The sequence below is a fragment of the Larimichthys crocea genome, chromosome XIX, assembly GCF_000972845.2.
Source record: "Larimichthys crocea isolate SSNF chromosome XIX, L_crocea_2.0, whole genome shotgun sequence".
NCBI lineage: Eukaryota > Metazoa > Chordata > Actinopteri > Sciaenidae > Larimichthys > Larimichthys crocea.
Window position 1 is genome coordinate 2,004,035 of NC_040029.1, and position 18,033 is coordinate 2,022,067.

The 18,033-nt window shown below is 42.7% G+C and overlaps 1 protein-coding gene across 1 annotated transcript in view; it reads left to right on the plus strand.

Annotated features, from left to right (window-relative positions):
* The window catches only part of LOC113748345 (collagen alpha-1(XXVIII) chain-like), a 29,353-nt gene extending 11,320 nt beyond the window's left edge, over window positions 1–18,033 (plus strand). Inside the window, exons 15-36 of the mRNA XM_027291816.1 lie at window positions 2,871–2,939; window positions 3,805–3,873; window positions 5,034–5,102; window positions 5,246–5,314; window positions 5,400–5,471; window positions 5,565–5,633; window positions 5,778–5,849; window positions 5,958–6,026; window positions 6,121–6,189; window positions 6,664–6,732; window positions 7,254–7,322; window positions 8,496–8,564; window positions 10,616–10,684; window positions 10,763–10,831; window positions 10,923–11,003; window positions 11,109–11,144; window positions 11,402–11,438; window positions 11,645–12,202; window positions 13,800–14,086; window positions 14,172–14,412; window positions 16,711–16,905; window positions 17,104–18,033. Of these exons, the coding sequence (XP_027147617.1) occupies window positions 2,871–2,939; window positions 3,805–3,873; window positions 5,034–5,102; window positions 5,246–5,314; window positions 5,400–5,471; window positions 5,565–5,633; window positions 5,778–5,849; window positions 5,958–6,026; window positions 6,121–6,189; window positions 6,664–6,732; window positions 7,254–7,322; window positions 8,496–8,564; window positions 10,616–10,684; window positions 10,763–10,831; window positions 10,923–11,003; window positions 11,109–11,144; window positions 11,402–11,438; window positions 11,645–12,202; window positions 13,800–14,086; window positions 14,172–14,412; window positions 16,711–16,898 (2,400 nt within the window). The 3' untranslated portion in view covers window positions 16,899–16,905; window positions 17,104–18,033. The remainder of the gene's footprint in view (window positions 1–2,870; window positions 2,940–3,804; window positions 3,874–5,033; window positions 5,103–5,245; window positions 5,315–5,399; window positions 5,472–5,564; window positions 5,634–5,777; window positions 5,850–5,957; window positions 6,027–6,120; window positions 6,190–6,663; window positions 6,733–7,253; window positions 7,323–8,495; window positions 8,565–10,615; window positions 10,685–10,762; window positions 10,832–10,922; window positions 11,004–11,108; window positions 11,145–11,401; window positions 11,439–11,644; window positions 12,203–13,799; window positions 14,087–14,171; window positions 14,413–16,710; window positions 16,906–17,103) is intronic.

Sequence of the window (18,033 nt, forward strand, 5' to 3'; positions counted from 1 at the left end):
TCAGAGCCGACTTTTGTTGTTTTGATGAATCCAGACAGTTGAATCAAGTGTGATTAAGTTGTTGAATGGTCTTTAGGTAATGGCAAATGTAATCATCTCTGGCTGTGCTACAACACTAACAGAGTGGCTTTACATCAAACGAACTATAATTCAAGTGGAAATCAGACTTTTTCCACTTCCCCGGACCTCCATCTGATTTATCATTTGTCGACACTCCACCCCCGAAGAGGAGGAGGTGTATCTCTCAGCATTAGAGTTTGGCCTCGGGGTTCGTTTTCTTTTTCTTCCCCTCGACAGGAGACGTGAACGTGGATTCGCAGATGGCGTTCTTGCTCTTGAGGAGCGTTCTTCACATGACGTGTCTCGACAAGCTCCAGTTTCACAGGAGCTCAGAAGCAATATTACCCTTTTTCCACATCATTAGCAAGTCGCCTCATGTGCCAAAATGAGGGATCACAATGTTATGGCAGTAAATCTATACTTTTTTAAAGCCGACATGCAAATGTAGCATAAATATGCTAATCAGTGTATGTCAGTGTATTTCTGTTGTCCTTGGATGATCTTGGACAGAGAAGGAAAGACTCACACACAGCAGAACATTATGCTGCTCTCTCTTCATTGTACTCACTGTCAGCTTGGATTATTGCTCTAATCCCTCAGCGTATTTTTTTATTTTGAAGATTTACAGATCACCTCTACACACAGTTAAAGACAAAATACTTCGCTTTGAATCATATTCTTGTCCAACAGCCCAAACTACTGCGACAGGGTTAAAAACACACACCTACTGTTGCTCACTCTGTGCAGAGACTATCAATATGCAAATATGAAGATGCCTCAGGGCTTGGGCCCGACCCACCACCACTGTGGTGTGGGTTGCGTGAGTGAGCAACTAACAGAGTACAAAGAACACATTTAAAGTGACACAATGTCAATATTGAAAGAAGAAGTAGAATAAAGTCGTCTTACCAATGAAAAGCTGAATTCATAAGAAATAAAACATAATTATAATTCGATACATTCAGGGGTTTTGTTGCTACAGCCTTATTAAATATTAATTATTATTATTAGCAGATTAACCCTGCCTCTCGCCCAATGTCAGCTGGGATTGGCTGCAGCCCCCCAAGACCCCAGTAGATTATGGTGGCTACAGTACGACATAAGATGAATGTTTTATGTTGATGATATGATGTTTTACATGTACCATTTTTTTTTCTTTTTTACTATACATACTTATATGATTACATAGCCTTGCTTTAAAAGAAGCCAAGCTGCATGTTTCACAGTCTGAGTGTAATTTTGGAAGCATGCTGTGACTGTCATATAAACTTTTTACTGAACTGGCTTCTTATCATCTCAATATGCCGAGAGACATTGTGTCATCTGAACAGTAAGCTGAGCTCATTCTAACAATGTAAGTGTCTGATCTGAACAGAGTTTCTTAGCCAGACAAGACAGTTTGTGGCTTTAGACAAAGAGACATGAGATTCAAAGGAATCATGCTGCCTTTTAGTCACAAAAGAATGAAGTCATAAAGTCAGAATATTCATTGAAGAGAAGATTTGCACAGATGTTTTCCTCTAGCACCAATATGTTCAGCTGTACTCGAGTATTTGTTCTGATTACATTACTTATGATCAAAAACCAGCGAGTCGACAACTTTGCCAAACATCAAGCAAGGTCAACAACACAAGACACAGCAGCCAGCTGCTATTACTGACTAGTCCAACAGCAGTCAGCCCAGCTCGGCGTCTGTCTTTCAGCCTTTTATTTCACCAAGCTCTTACCAACCACTACAAGTCAGTCCCAGATTTACTCTTGTTCGGCGGCTTCTTGCTCTTCTCTTTTGTCATTATGTTCATAGAGGCTGCTGAGCCTGGTTACATTTACTGCTTGGCCAGCTCTGGTTCTGGCATGACACTGGCTCGCTCTCTGCCAGCATTCCCAGACACTCTGGGCCTAAGAAAAACTCTCGTTGGTCCAAAATGGCTGTTTTGCATTTCCAAGGTGCTCTGAGCTCACAGTTGGGGCAGCACGGATAATAAACTGGTACAGTGGAAAACCTGCAAAGACTTTTATAGATTAATGGGTGACATTAAATTGCCCATAGGTGTGAATGTGAGTGTGAATGGTTGTTACATGCGCTGTACGGGGTGCCCTGATTACGCATCAGAGTAGCATCAAAATGATTTATGATCTGTTATTTTATGTTAGTAAAGTTACACTACACATCAAAATGTCCACATTGTGGTTATGCATCTGGCATGTATTTGTATATACCGTATGAGGCATGCAAACTGGACTAGCCTCTGTCATTGATCAAAACAGCATTCTAATGTAGATACTTTATGTCACTTTATATCATATATGTCAAACATTCAAGGGGTGGTAACCAACAGGAAAAACATTTTAGGGCAGAGGAGTCTTTAAAGTCAGGTTTGAAGAGCTGGTAGAGACTTTGAAGGGCATTGTGTTGGTTTCTGTGGTAACAGTGCTGTAACAATTTACTCGTACTCGGTGCCAAAACTATCTCACAGTGAAAATGTCTCTGTCTCTGTAAACAGTGCCGTCCATCAACTTAACCCCAAGCTTGACATGTAGATGTCAACATGAACTTGGATTGAATCAGAATGTTTTCCTCAATCACAAATCCACATTTGGCTTCCATAGTCTGTTGTGAAACAATTTACCCTCTGCGATTCATGTGGATTTGAGATTATGTGAGAGTCGTGAAAAGATTTTCCGTTTGTCTGACACTGAGAAAGAACAGTTTCTAGCCTTCCCATAATCCTGCATACGCTTTTCTGTTGTCAGTGTTTTCTGCTATTTCGAGAAGCAAGATGTAATAACTGCTCTGTGTGTCTTCACAGGGAGAGCGAGGCTTGGATGGGCCGCGGGGGCCCAGAGGACAGCCGGGCGCTGGAATCAAAGGAGACAAGGTAAGAGTGCAAGAGAGGCTGTAAATAAGACGCCTGGCTGAAATGCCTTCATAGAGAGCATGAAGATAAAGCCAGAGTCCTGTAGCGAAGAAGGCCAAGAGTTGGCCGAGGCAGCGCTGAATGCATTCAGCGGTGTTATATAGGAGGTCACAGTCTAAAGGTGATGAATCGAGGTTAAAGCTCGGACAGTGTAGGAGGAGTGCAGCTTCAAAGTTTTGTGCTGATGAATGTGGGAAAGCTGGCTCTGCACTGGCTGAGTCTTATAATTACATGAAGGTAGTATCAGATCTTTGCAGCTCATAGATGTTGATATGACATGACTAGAAGGCTTTGAGTTGATTTGATGTGTTTGAAAGTGACATAATTCATCCTGTGTCACCAGAATATGACGCTGACATATAGAAATCCCTCAGAAACCATGCGTCTTTAAAAATAAAGATAAAGGTTTTTACATGGGTGTTCTTGACACACGGCACTGACAGCTTTACTGTAGCCTTGTGGTGAAGTTCATCACGGATAATTGCAATGTTTTCGTGTAGTAATGACAAACCAGCGCCTGCAGGGTTTTCTGTGTATTAACATCGTACGTTCATGATATTAATGTTGCTCGTGACAGATGAACAGACAATAAATCAAAAGGCAAACGTCATCAAGTTATGTGTGCAAAAGTTTTACTGCATCAATGTACACATACAATGTAATTAACTGTATATATCCATTGCTGAGCCAAAAGAAATGCACGGTCTTGGCAGAGAATCCTTTAAAGTTGGGTGCTTTCCACCTGCAATAAATCACAAAAATGTGTCACTATTAACATTTACATGCTGTTATTATCATTAACCTCCATTGTCATCTGTACCTGTAGGGGGATTTTGGGCCTCCAGGTCTTCCAGGGCCTCTCGGCCTCCCAGGAGTTGGTATACAGGGCGAGAAGGCAAGTACTCGAAATAAGATGAAATGTCTCCCACTGCAATAAAATTACAGATTTGCATATTATTCCTGAATGTAAATTCTTTTTAGGGAGGGTACAGAAATTATTGGAGTGAGGAGGGGGAGCTTAACTTTATGTTTGAGTTTTTAAAATAAGAGGTTTTTGTCTTGGACCTTGAAAATGTAACTGTGTGAAACTGGTAGAACTTTTGCATCCATTGATAGATATCAAACAGGACATAGCGTGTACTAGTAGCTAGTAGTAGTGTACTCCATTTTGAGGCATTACATTAAATGTAAACTTTAAAAACGCCACATTTATGGCAACCAGAGCGAACTAGTAACTATTGCAGCCATTCTTTTCACCTTTTTAGTGATGGCAATATCCAGCTGTTGGTCCACCACTTTGATTTAGACTGAAATATTGATTAGTAAATTGGTACACAAATCCATTCAGATTGAGTTGTAATAACTTTGGTGAACAATTAACTTTTTATCTGGCTTTATCAGGTATATGGTTTATGACCAAAGTATTAGTGATGTAACCATGGTAAACATTAGCACGCTAACATGCTAAACTAAGATGTAACAATTGTAAACATTATATATGCTACATATCAGCATGTGAACTGAATTCCAAATAATAGAAATAAATATTAATTAGATAACCTCTGGATCAATCAGGGAGCTGTGTGGAGTCTGATAAATTACCTCAAGTGATGTCATTTGAGTCAGTGTTGGTCACGGCTGAAAACTACAAATTTGAAAATGAATAAAATCTGGGTGTATGGAGTTGGAAAGAACCTCTGCCTGAGGTTACAAGCTACATTAGCAGCTACTAGCACAACACATCTAAATCTATGACCAAACTGCCGGTGGTTAAATTGCATTATGGGAAATGTAGGAGCCAGATTTTGACAAGGAAGAATGTGTGGGGGGAAAAGATCTCGACAAACTTTATAATTGCAATTTTTACTTCACTGTACTCATACTATGAATATGTTCAACGGCTAATAACTATAAAGATCCAAGGGTATTGTGTGTCTTTCAGACTTGATCACCATCCAATCGTTTTCATGCAGTCCCTTAGCCATCCAGGTTTTAATTAGTGTTCATTCTTAATAAATGGCCTCTTCTCATTACTGCATCTGTTTGTCCTTGCAGGGCATGGAAGGACCAAGGGGGCCACCAGGGAGCAGAGGCCTCCAAGGAGAGGGCATGCCTGGACCCAAGGTTTGTTAAGTTTCATGATAATTCCAAATCAACACCATCAAGGTCAATTGAGTTTTAGTATTTGGTTTTTAAAATTAGCAGTAATATTTAAAAAAGATATTAGCAACAGTGTTGCTAAAATTAAGTTGTCTCGTCTCACAAAGGGGGATCAAGGTTTGCCGGGCGAGGTTGGTGCCCCAGGAGAGAGAGGAGCTGGAGACCCTGGAGCTAAGGTGAGGCACAACTTTGCTTTGAGTATTACAAGTACTTAAATCTTCTGGACCATGAAGTGACACAAATCCATGAATCTGTCCCCAGGGTGAGCCAGGATCAATAGGAATATCTGGCGTGCCGGGCTTGCCAGGGGAAGACGGAGCCCCTGGACAGAAGGTAGTTTACCTAACCACCTGCTCTATCTACATGTGTCTTTTTGCCAATATCAAGCCTGTATGGGTAATAAATTGTGTCTGCTTGTGTCTTCAGGGTGAGCCAGGAGTTGTAGGCATCAGGGGACCAGAGGGGACACCTGGAATTGGCACTCAGGGTGAAAAGGTAAAAAAAAAAGAAAAAAAGTGACATTTCCTGCTCACTTTTTTTTGCAAGTCTTGCTAAAACTTTAGCAAGTGCTGACCTGGATATAATAAATAAAGTCACAGCTATCACATTAGTAACTGTATTCCCAACGTGGTCTTTAAGGGCGACCAAGGCCAGAGAGGAATACGGGGCTTGACTGGTCCACCTGGCATTGCTGGACCCTCAGGACCAAAGGTGAGGAGCAATTAAGCTATCGTTAGCTTTTTAATAATTCATTATGTGTGTGACCTTATGGAAGTGCATAAGGAGTTAATGATTTTAACTAGCGTTCATCTTCATCAGGGAGAACCAGGGGCACAAGGCAGGATGGGGTTACCTGGACCGCAAGGCCGCTTCGTCTCAGGGCCCAAGGTAACTACCCCCAGCACCACAGTGTGTCAGGAGCCTCTGTAATATGCTGTTACTGTGTTAGAACTAATCTAATTAGCACCAACATGTCTTCTAGGGTGATATTGGCCCAAGCGGTCCTCCTGGTCCAATCGGAGAGACTGGCTACGGTCTTCCTGGTCCAAAGGTAACACACAGTATGATCCTTGAATCTAAAAATCAACATGTTAAACTAACTAATTCATGTGTTGGATGTCTGCCCGCCGACACACACTCGAAGCCAGGTTTTCAACAAGTGGAGACATGTTGTCACAGCTGAACTTTATTTATTTATTTACAGTATACGGTCTAATGAACGCGATTAGAGGCAGATCTTTCACCGCAATGATCATTCCACAGCACCGACAGTGAAGATATCAAAAAATCAAGGGGCCCCTGTTCATAAAAATCCCTGTTCATAAAATGTTACAGTGTGTTTTATAGTTCTAACTTTCCCTGTTTTGATGTATTGCACAATGCAGAAGCACTCGGAGGAGCGGAAAGCTCACGTGTCCATTTGCATCCACATTCCACTCCGGCTTCCTTTGAACGTCTCTCTGTAAATCACTTTGTATGCTTTGCATGAATGAATTATTGACTTGTACCTATTTGTCGGCTGCAGGGTGACCGTGGAGATCGAGGCCCTGCAGGTCCGTTTGGTCCCAAAGGAGACGGCTATCCCGGCCCCACGGTGAGTAACCGTGTCCACCCGTGCACCCGTAAATCTGTACCTTCATACCATCCATCTACATGAAGTCATCTATCCATCTGTATTTGGTCTTCCTTATTCCACACATCAGTTCCAGATATATATCCATCAATGAGACATTTATCTCCAAAGTTTACTGCTGGCCCACATACATCTCCTGAGTATGGTTTCCTTAATCAAGACCATAGAGAGGGAGCTATAGAAGGAGGTACAGAAGAAATGTAGTCATGTAAAGGAATCGTTTGGCATTTATATGTAGCTTTTTGCCAAGAGATGAGAAGAAGATGAGAAGATGAATACCATTTGTACGCTGAATATGAAGCTACAGTAAGCCTAGCTGAGCATAAAGACTGGAACCAGCAATCACAGCACCGTCTAATGCTAATAAAAGTGTAAATACAACACTAGGGGCCTAGTAACTTCCTGGTGTCTCCATCAGTTTCCTTTCAAAATGTGAAATTGTTCCTTTAACTTCACCAACCTCCATGTCCTGTGCTGTTTAGGGCCCTCCTGGTCTGCCTGGACTTCCAGGAGAACCTGGCCTTGAGGGATTAGGCATCCAAGGACCAAAGGTGAGATCTTAAGCTGTCAGACCAAAACTGATGTTTGTCAATGAGAAAGAGTCGAAGAGTCGCTGCCGTGGCACCTGTCACAGTGTTATTTTGCTTGTGAGCAATTTATTAAAGTCCATCTAAAGTCATTTCTCTTTCAAAATAAGGGAGCAAAATGTGAGTGAGATAAGATTACTTGCTTCTAATTAAAAATAACGTCCACATACATTACAAAGCATTAGCAATATAACAATTGGAAAGCATCTTGGTGTTGTTCCACAGTGTTTCACATCATGCTTTGGCTCAGTTTCACACCAATGCTGCCAAATTGTACTAATACACGAGTCATTACAAGAACAAATAAACTTAAATGTGTCATTTTACGAACATATTTAAACGACTCTTTTCCCGTGTTCCTTTAAAACAAGATGACGTAGCTGTGACTTGTGGCAGAGGTTTTATTTTTATAGTCTGCTCTTACAAAATGAAAATTACAGACAGCACGACTGGAGGCCTCCTCACATTCTGCATGAAAACGGCGAAGGCCATAAGCTAAGCTAATTAAACAAATAAGTGGTTCACTGGTGCGCTCAAAAGAACTCAACCCGAACACGGCACACCTAATGTGTCACCATCAACGGCCCGTTACATCCTCCACTGCTGTGCCAGATGCTGATGGAGCACTTCTTCAACAGTGGAGGTACAGCAGAGTGTTTGACACATCCACCTGCATTCTTCACACACTCTTGACGATTTACTGTGAAGTCACTAGACTATTCTCTACATTTATACTCCTTCAAACATCGACCTCTGCATGAATTACACATTTATTGTTTGTTCCGTCTGAAGGAAGTGGCCACTGCTCACTCTCTCGTTCTGATGAGCATTAATTACCGAGCGACAGGATCGTTTAATAATTCATTTAACGTAACAAAGACTCAATTCAGTCCCAAGCAGACTGGGTGTTTTCAAAGCAGACGATGCATTACAGCGTGATGTATCACCTAATATGACACGAAGCCACTGAAAGTTGAAAGTGGAAGTATCTCCCCAGTAAAGATTTGGTCATTTGTTTGAGGAAACTAATTACAGGAAACAAGATTTTACTCCGCACAGAAGGTCATTTATTTGATGGATTGTAAATTGCCGTGTTGTAAGTGTTCATATATCTTCACTGTGTTTTCTCCCTTGCAGGGGGATATTGGTTTCCGAGGGTTGCCTGGTTTACCAGGACCTCCAGGCGAAGGCCTCCAAGGGCCTCCGGTAATTCACAACTTTCACCTTTTTTTTAGTTTTTTACAAACTAAAACGACTTGTAAGTCATGAAAAAAACATTTTGCCCCGTTTCTGCAAACACAAGTCAAGGACAACATCGCAGTGTATTTATTTATGCAGGAAGCCTTCTGTAATTTTATTTGACATACAACCAGATGGTCGTGATTGAGTCATACTCTCTGGCGAATTAAGTCTTTGCCGCAGTCGGATCCAGACTGGAGAAAAAAAAAAAGGGCGCTTCATCTTGTGTGCTAACATGCCCACCACAGGGGCCTTCTATCCAAAGGCTGCCACTTCATTTGTTCAGGGTATTTATCATGATTTTTTCCCACAGCACTCTGACACATTGGTGCATAGTGTGAATCTCCGCAGACATATGTGTCTGATGAGAAAGCACTTGGCCTAACAGGCCTGAACTGAAGCAACACCCAGCACCCACATGTCCTCAAATATCACGTCCAGATTCCCCCGTAGGCTTCAGACCAGCGTTTCCACAGGTCCCAGCGCTGTCACAGCCACGCAGCGCTAGGCAAAATTTAATTGAGGACTCGACTGCAGCCGTCAAATGGGAGCAAATGAGAGAGCAGATCACGTTGGCAGACTTCAGCCCTTATCTATGTTGAGAGAATGGTGGTGTCATAAATTCATGAGTCAGGATTATGAAACAGGGGAAATCATAAATGACTGGTTCATAGTATATTTCACATTTTATATGAAGAATAACATAACACTGGTTACTTACTCTATGTGTGATATCGTGTGTAAGATTATTGATTACTCGTGTGTTATATGTAACAAATATGACTCACATTGTGAACTGAGGTCACAGGGGATATGTCAACGCATCAACACTTTGTGGATTAGGTTTGACCTGATGGTTGAAGTGTGAGAAAAAAAAATGCCTGAACATGTTTGGTTTTTCTGGCACGCTGTGAAAGCATATATGTATTCTAGTATCATCACCCATAGCACATTACCAACTACCGTCTCAGAATATGATGTTATATCCATATGGATTCTTTGGATTCAGTAAGTTGGCATATGTAAGTAAGTCGCATTTTATTTATATAGCAAAACTAACAAAAAACTTTAAATAAATTCAATTGTAACTTAAAATAAATATTTAAAGGTCCAGTGTGCGTAAGATTTATGGAGCTCTATTTACAGAATATGATAAAGGTGAGAGGGTTGCAATCCACAACTATACCACTAGCTGCCACTAAATCCTACACACTGGTCCTTTAAAGACCCCTTTCAAAAATCCTGACTCCATGCGACTGCTGCTCTGTAAAGTCCATTCTTAGCTCGTGGTTTGGAAGCTTGGCTCCAAACTAGTGATGCACATGTGCATTTGATGACCCCTCCCCAACAAAACATTAAAGTGACAGAGGACTTTTATTTTGATGGACCACTAGAACACGACTCATAGATGCAGCGATGGCTCCAGTAACACAGATATGTACTTTACATGAATAAAGACATTTCAATCATACAGTAAATTAATGCATAATTTCAATTAAATTCACCATAATCCAGAAAATGAAGCATTTGATGCTAAAAATACATTTAAATAAACTGTGACATGTGGCCACAGAGTTCGCTGTCGATCAGCAGATACACTGCCTCACTTTGAATACACTCCGCCCTGCTGTGGCAGGAATCTGGTACTGAAGAAAAAATTGACAAAAATCCTAAAAACTAAAAGAGTTGACGTGACAGTGAGTAGACACGATGGTGGCTGTGGGTAGAGCCATCACAAGAACGGCCTCAAAGACCTGACTAAATAAAAGGCAGCTTTGAGATGGCTGTGCTGTTCTGGGTTCAGTGTTTCGGACCTTGAAGTTAACACAGGGGATGGGCCTTTGTTAGGATAGTGTGTAAGGGGAAGGTTATGATAGTGCGTGAGGTTATGATAGTGTGTAAGGGGAAGGCCAGTGGTGCCTGACACTGCCTTGGTGATGTATGTCAGGAGAAATTGAATGAAATTAAATTATAGAAGTCTAAACAATGTGGTGCTTACTGTATCGTGTGTACTGCAGGGTAACACTGGGCGGCCCGGCCCTCCAGGGCCAACAGGGCCACAAGGACACGGAGTTCAAGGAGCAAAGGTAGGTTATGATTTGATGTTCTTTATATTCCGTTAAACTCATTCTGAGAGGTTTAATTAATGAATGTGTTTGATTCAGGGTGAGCAAGGAGGTCAGGGCGTGCCAGGACCAAGGGGGTTACCTGGAGAAGGCTTTCCTGGAGCTAAAGTGAGTCACAATGTTGTGTCTGGGACTTTTCAATGTACATTTATGTGAACGTATTCTAATCGCTGACGTCTCACCGTGCAATGTGCGACAGGGCGACCGTGGCGGAGGAGGGGAGAGGGGGCTGAAGGGAATCAAAGGAGATATGGGAGACCCTGGACTCTCAGGACAACCTGTGAGTGACATAATGATGCTTTTATAGATTTATTATGCACTGCACAGCCAATCTCTGTCTGCTCAACGCAGCCACTCTTGTTTGAATTTTCTATTCTTATCTCAGGGACGAGCAGGTGCCAAAGGTGAAGCTGGCCTCACCGTGAGTCGTCTGTCTTTGTCATACACTTTTCCCAGTAGTTAAACAAACATTTACTCATGTAACAGCAGCAGAACAAGTACTTTTACTTTATTATGTTATAACTTACCTTAAGAAAGCAGGACCTCCTCTTGTAGTATTTTCCTGGTGTGGTCCTGCTGTTTCCTGTTACTTCATAAAAGATCTGAATACTGACTTCTTCATCAGTGTCTGCTCATGTTTATTTATACGCTCTCACTGTGTTGGTGTATTTATTTCAGAGAGAGGACATCATTCGGATGATCAAAGAGATCTGTGGTAAAGTATCTTGTGATCTTTGCAATATTTATTTCATCTCTCAGTATTGACTTAGCAGCACAAATGTTAGAGGAGAAGATTTAGTTTCCCAATCTGAGCCGCCGCCTCGTCTTATCTGTGAATCGTTAGATCAGATTCCAAAGAGTGAACCCCGTCAAGCTGACATTTGGGCCATGATCTCATATATTGATGTGATGTGATTCCAGGATGTGGGATCAAGTGTAAGGAGAGGCCTATGGAGCTGGTGTTTGTCATTGACAGCTCTGAGAGTGTTGGCCCAGAGAACTATGAGATCATCAAAGACTTTGTGAATGCCCTGGTGGACCGAGTCACAGTGGGCCGCAACGCCACCAGGATCGGCCTGGTGCTGTACAGCCTGGAGGTGAAGCTGGTGTTCAACCTGGCCCGCTACAACACCAAACAGGACATCAAGCAGGCCATCAGAAACATCCCGTACATGGGAGAGGGCACTTACACTGGCACGGCCATCCGCAAAGCGACCCAGGAGGCCTTCTACAGCTCACGAGCCGGGGTCAGCAAGGTGGCCATCGTGATTACTGACGGGCAGACGGACAAGAGAGAGCCGGTGAAGCTGGACATAGCCGTACGAGAGGCACACGCTGCCAACATCGAGATGTTTGCTCTGGGGATCGTGAACACCTCCGACCCAACGCAGGCTGAGTTCATGAGAGAGCTCAATCTGATCGCCTCGGACCCGGACGCTGAGCACATGTTCCTCATTGACGACTTCAACACGCTGCCAGGTTAGAACTCAGCTGTAAAATGACCTGCTCAGTATTTTATGTGTTGATGTTTTAATATCAACAATAATTATTGGATTTATTTATTAGAAATATCAATCAGTACGAGTGTTCCTTGCCTTAAAAGTTCAGAATCTGTCAGGATATATTAGTATGTAAATGTGGCTGTACATTATTTTATAACTTTTGTATATATATGTTTCTCAAATGATTTAAATTCAACTCAGTTCAGTTGGAAAACTTTCAACAGTCAAAATAAGTTTTACATTTCTTTTTTATACAGATTAAACAAATGAAATATAACAACAAAAATGAATATAACAATAAACTACAGCTTTAGAGGCGCTGTCAGACTGTCAGGGAATTTTCATTTAACTTCGGATACATCCAGGCTAGCAGTTTCCACCCGTTTCCAGTCTTTGTGCTAAGCTACGCTAATTTTAGCTAGTGTTACCTGTTAGCTCAGGCTCCAGTTTAGCGCACAGACATTGGAGTAGTATAGATTTCCTCGTCTAACTCTCAGTAAGAAAGTGAAGATTTCCAAACATGTGAAACTATCCGTTATTTCATTGTTTCGTGGTAATTCAGTTGTCGGGAAAGCCTGCTTCCATTTTTTTTGCTATGCTTTGGACAATTATTTAACTAAAAGATGCAAAAACTCAGCTGTGGTCTTTTAATATCACAAATCCTTGATATGAAATATAACCCAGGCTTCAAACTAGTGTTCTTCTTTGTGCTAACTTTACACTAAGTACAGTGGAAGCTGATGGGAATGTCATTACTTATGGAACAATAGTTATGGGATCGTCAAACTTGTTACAGTTCATCCTGAGGGGGGCATGAATGTGCATATTTAATGGCAATCCATCCAATAGTTGTTGAATATTAGCTAGCTAGCTGTTTCCACCCGTTTCCAGTCTTTGTGCTAAGCTACGCTAATTATAGCTAGTGTTACCTGTTAGCTCAGCCCACTCACACCGGAAGCGTTACGGCCGCGTTACGGCTGCGCCGCGGTCACCGTAGCAGATAGCCGCCAGTCTAGTCAATGAGAGCAGTCACACAAGGCGCGTCCCAGAAGCGCCTCTCCACGCCACGGCGCGAGCATTCCGTAGCATTTCTATTTTTGACGTAACTTTCAGTAAGAAAGTGAATAAGCACATTTCCAAACATGTAAAACTATGCGTCATTTCATTGTTTTGTGGTAATTCAGTTGTCGGGAAAGCCTACTTCCAGTACTTCCTACTTCTTGCCTTGGACAATTAGCATATATTTAACTAAAAGATGCAAAAACTCAGCTGTGGTCTTACATGAAATATAACCCAGGCTTCAAACTAGTGTTCTTCTTTATGCTAACTTTACACTAAGTACAGTGGAAGCTGATGGGAATGTCATTAATTATGGAAGAATAGTTATGGGATTGTCAAACTTATTACAGTTCATCCTGAGGGGGGCATGAATGTGCATATTTAATGGCAATCCATCCAATAGTTGTTGAATATTTCATCCTCAAACTGTTGGACAGACTAAAGCCTAAAGCTACCATGTAGGTGTTCAGTCATGTCCTGTTTCTCTGACTTCTCTCTGTGTCTTTCGGTCTCAGCTCTGGAGTCCAAGTTGGTCAGCCAGTTCTGTGAAGACGAGAACGGAGCCCTGATATACAACAAGGTAACCAACGGCTACAACGGCTATGGAAACAACGGCAACAACGGCCACAGGAATGGCAACAATGGGAACTATGCCATCGGTGGTTATGGGTACCGGCCTCTGACTGAGCAGCACATACCGAGCGGAGGCAGGACTGATATCAGCACGGGCACGGGCACCCACAGCAACAGAGGCTGGGTAGAAACCACCCAGCAGGGCAGCAAAGGGTCCAGCACAGCACACGTATGGAACATATGAGCTCAGATTCATGTGTGGGTTATAAAACGTGAAAGTGTTTAACGCTGTCTGATGGTTCTGTCCCCGTCAGGGTGGAGGAGGAGGGCAGCATGTGGTCACAGAGACAAACTGGGGGACTCAGCGCGGGGACACATTCACCATCCACACGTCGGACGTCAAACCCGTCCCTCCTGCTAGAGAGGACTCCTCCAGCACCCGAGGCTCCTCATCCTCATCCTCATCCTCATCATCTTCCTCAACAAATATAACCATATCATCCTCAGGTGTCTCTGTACATCACGTACCCGCTCCGAGGCCCGCTCTGCCCAAAGGTACAAACACTCTTCTTCTGCTCTTATACTTTATATTTTTCTTTAATAGCCAGCGCACGCAGAGCCACGACGCCGTTACAGATCCATTCTCAAAGCAGAGCAGTCATCCGCAACAAACAGTCTGATAATAATTACAAAAAAAACACCATCAACAAATGAAAATGAACAACAAGTGAAGCCGTTTGCTGTAAATGACGCCGGCACTCCTTGGGCAGCAGAAATCAAACGAGTCACACCTCCAGCTTTCATTAGAACAAAGTGACAGTGTTTGCATTTTATTACAGTCTTTACGAGGCTGTCTACGAGTCTTTAAACACACCGCTCCTCCAAGCGACACATATTGGCACTATTTTTTCAAATGACTGTAATTTATTTTTTTAAGAATAGCTACATTTGTAGATTTTTAAAACATCAGTTGTTTTTCTGAAGCAGGTGTGGTGTTATCATGCTGGACTACACTTTGTTTTCTAGCACCTATTGTGGCATATTATGCACAATTAAGCGCTGTCATTAGCCGTGGTTTAAGGTTTAAAATCACACCAGCGTGGACTTTTAAAGCTCGTCTCTGTGGTTTAGAAGGTAAGCAGCTGCCGTGTCCTGTAGAAATCTCCACACACCACATGTTTTACTTCAGCCTACAGTATTTATTCCACCTCAGGATGTGCTAAAATCTGTGTCTTATTCTTAACTAAGAGCCAGTGAGGGACAAGGATTTACCTTACATCATTCTTCCAGTCCAATCCAGAGATACTGAATGTCTTCTATTCTCACGTGGAACTACCAGCAATCATATTTCTATATTTGAAACGTACATGTGTATTTAGGGATGAGATGAGCAGGAAAACATTCTGCTGCAGGTAGAAATCATCTAATAAAGAGAAGCTACTGTCACAGTGCACTGTGACAGGGAAGGTGTGTGCAGCTGAGATCATTTCATTAATTTCTCAAAGTTCAAATCACACGTCAGACTAATGTAACTGTGTCGCATGAGCTCTTCTCACGTCGCTTTAAATCAGCTCCCATATTTGACGTAATATAAGGAGGAAGTTATTGTTGTATCACAAAATGTTTATGAAAATGTAATAGTGTTAATGAAAAGTGCAGCTGGACAGTAATTGATAGAACAAACATCGGTATATTGCTCCAATATTCTCACTAAACTCTCCCCCCGGCTGTCAGCGATGAGGTCACTCGACTGGAAAATGTGAAACCAATTTCCTTAATTATGATTCGGTGAGCGAGGAGAGCGGCTGTTCCTCCGAATCACCTGAGCGGGGCGCAGCATACGGAACAGGAACACACACCGTGTCTAGCGAACAGTCCAGCGCTTGATTAGATGAACTCATTTGAAAATCAGAACCGCGGGTAAACTGAGACTTTGTTTCAAACTGTGTCAAACGGCTGAGCTCGGCTGGCTCCAGCAGCAGACAGCCATGAGGAAATCCACAGAGAGCGTAACAATGTTGTTTCCTCGGGCAAACCAAGGCGCCTGTCGATGTCCTCTCCGCTGTGGATTTCCAACAGGTTACTCATTACTCGCTCCACAGCATCGTTAACAAACCACAAATTACGAGCTGCATTTCTTCCTCTTATTTGTCATTTGGTGCCACTAGTCAGCACCTGTCACCAGTTGTTACCATGGAAACATGGCCCTTAGGTAGCCTTGGATTAGGGTGGTTAATATAATCTGAACAGGTGAGTTGTATATAAATTCACCCTCAGTACAGTTATGAATGGGGAAATTAGCTATAGAGACCAAAACTTTTTTTTTTGTACCAGGCTGTAAACATGTTTATTTCTGCTGTGAAGTTGGACATTTGAACATGGGGACTTATGGAGACTGACTCACTTCTGGAGCCAGCCTCAAGTGGCCGTTTGAGGAACTGGCTTTGGTTTTGGGCACTTCTGCATTGGTTGCCGCTCGGTCTTGATAGATGAATCTCCAGTGAAGCTCCAGTCCAGGTCTCATGTGGTGGAGGGTTCCCTACTTGAACGTGGACTTTCTTTCGAGTATTTCTGCGGTGCCCACAGTGGAGGAGTAATGGCCTGGCTCCAGGACTTTTGATAAGTGCTTTGTGATTGACAGGCTCAGTAATGAGGTCATAGGCGAGGAGCAGCGAGGCCAATTATTTTTGATGCAGTATGGATGAGTTTATAGAATGTGGTGCGAAACAGATGTTACCTCAGGAGAGGCTTCTTTGAGGTGGGATTAGGTGGATCAAAGGAACAGAGACGCCGAGGCATTTCTCGTGATCCGACCCTTATTTTTCCAGTCACGTGACCTCTTTTCCCCCGCAGAGACCGTACCTTTGGACCCTCGCTGTGGCTTGGTCCTGGACCAGGGCACGTGTCGGGACTATAACATCCGCTGGTACTACGACAAGCAGGCCAACGCCTGCGCCCAGTTCTGGTACGGAGGCTGCAACGGCAACAAGAACCGCTTCGACACGGAGGAGGAGTGCAAGAGGACGTGTGTGATCGGCTGATCAACAGGTACACTCTCATGAGTCATCCCCGCCATACGAACACCATTTATGTCATTCACACCTTGCCTGTCAGGCAGCAAATCTGTCGCTTTTTTTTTCTTTCATTTTTTTTGGATGCATGCAATTTCCTCCACCGAAATGAGGCCATAAGAATTTCATTGGTTCCAAATGTTTTTGCCTTTTCTCATGTGTTTTCTCTTTCCAGGAGGCTGAGTGAAGGCATCTGCCATACATCTGCTGTAGATACTTCAAGGAGGGGCAGCTAAGCACCAACTATTCTTCGTAGGGTTATGTAAAGTTCCGCATAATTCTCAGGCGTATACATGTACACTGATGTCCCCTTACATTTCAGTTCCTCTTTGTGCCCCTCCCCTCCTGTAAGCACTTATTGTAAAGTTATCTTCCCGTATTTACAGTGAAAGAGAGCCGAGCTCTGACAGATACCTCCATTGTTGTTAACGCAGACACTCCCATCCACTCAGGAATACAGATGATCACCTTCACCACGTGTGTCCACTTCCACTGATGATCCCCACACCTAGGGGACCTTCTCTCTCTCTCTCTGCCTCGTACACGGTGTGCGAGAGATTGTGAGTGAAAAAAAAATGTTTGCTCAACATGGCCAGTAATAACTCTGGTGCCTTGTCAACGTCAGAAACATAAAGCGCAGCGATCAATCAAAACAAAGACACAGCGTAGCTACTCGTTCCTCTGCTCAAACAACCACTGCAGGGTGTATTAGCGCAGGAAAGAGAGCCAATGACATGCAGCAGAATGAAGCCTCTTATCACTTATATCATAAAATATTATAATAGTTTGTTTTTATATTAAATGACTGACGCTCTGTAGCTTCATGGAACAATTTGATGCATTTGAATGTTTTGTTCTGAATGAAAATGTGATGTTTTGTGTTTACATTGTCTCTTTATGAACACTAACTGTCTATACGACATGAAACTCAAGGACAGACACACACACACACACACACATATGCACACTGCCCTCTACTGGGTAACACAAGCTCATGTCAGTGAAGTTGCCACACAACAACACGCCACACAGCTGCACCGATTGAACCCATAATGTACTGTTAATACACGGTCTGATGTCAAACATGTTTAATAAATCTGATCTA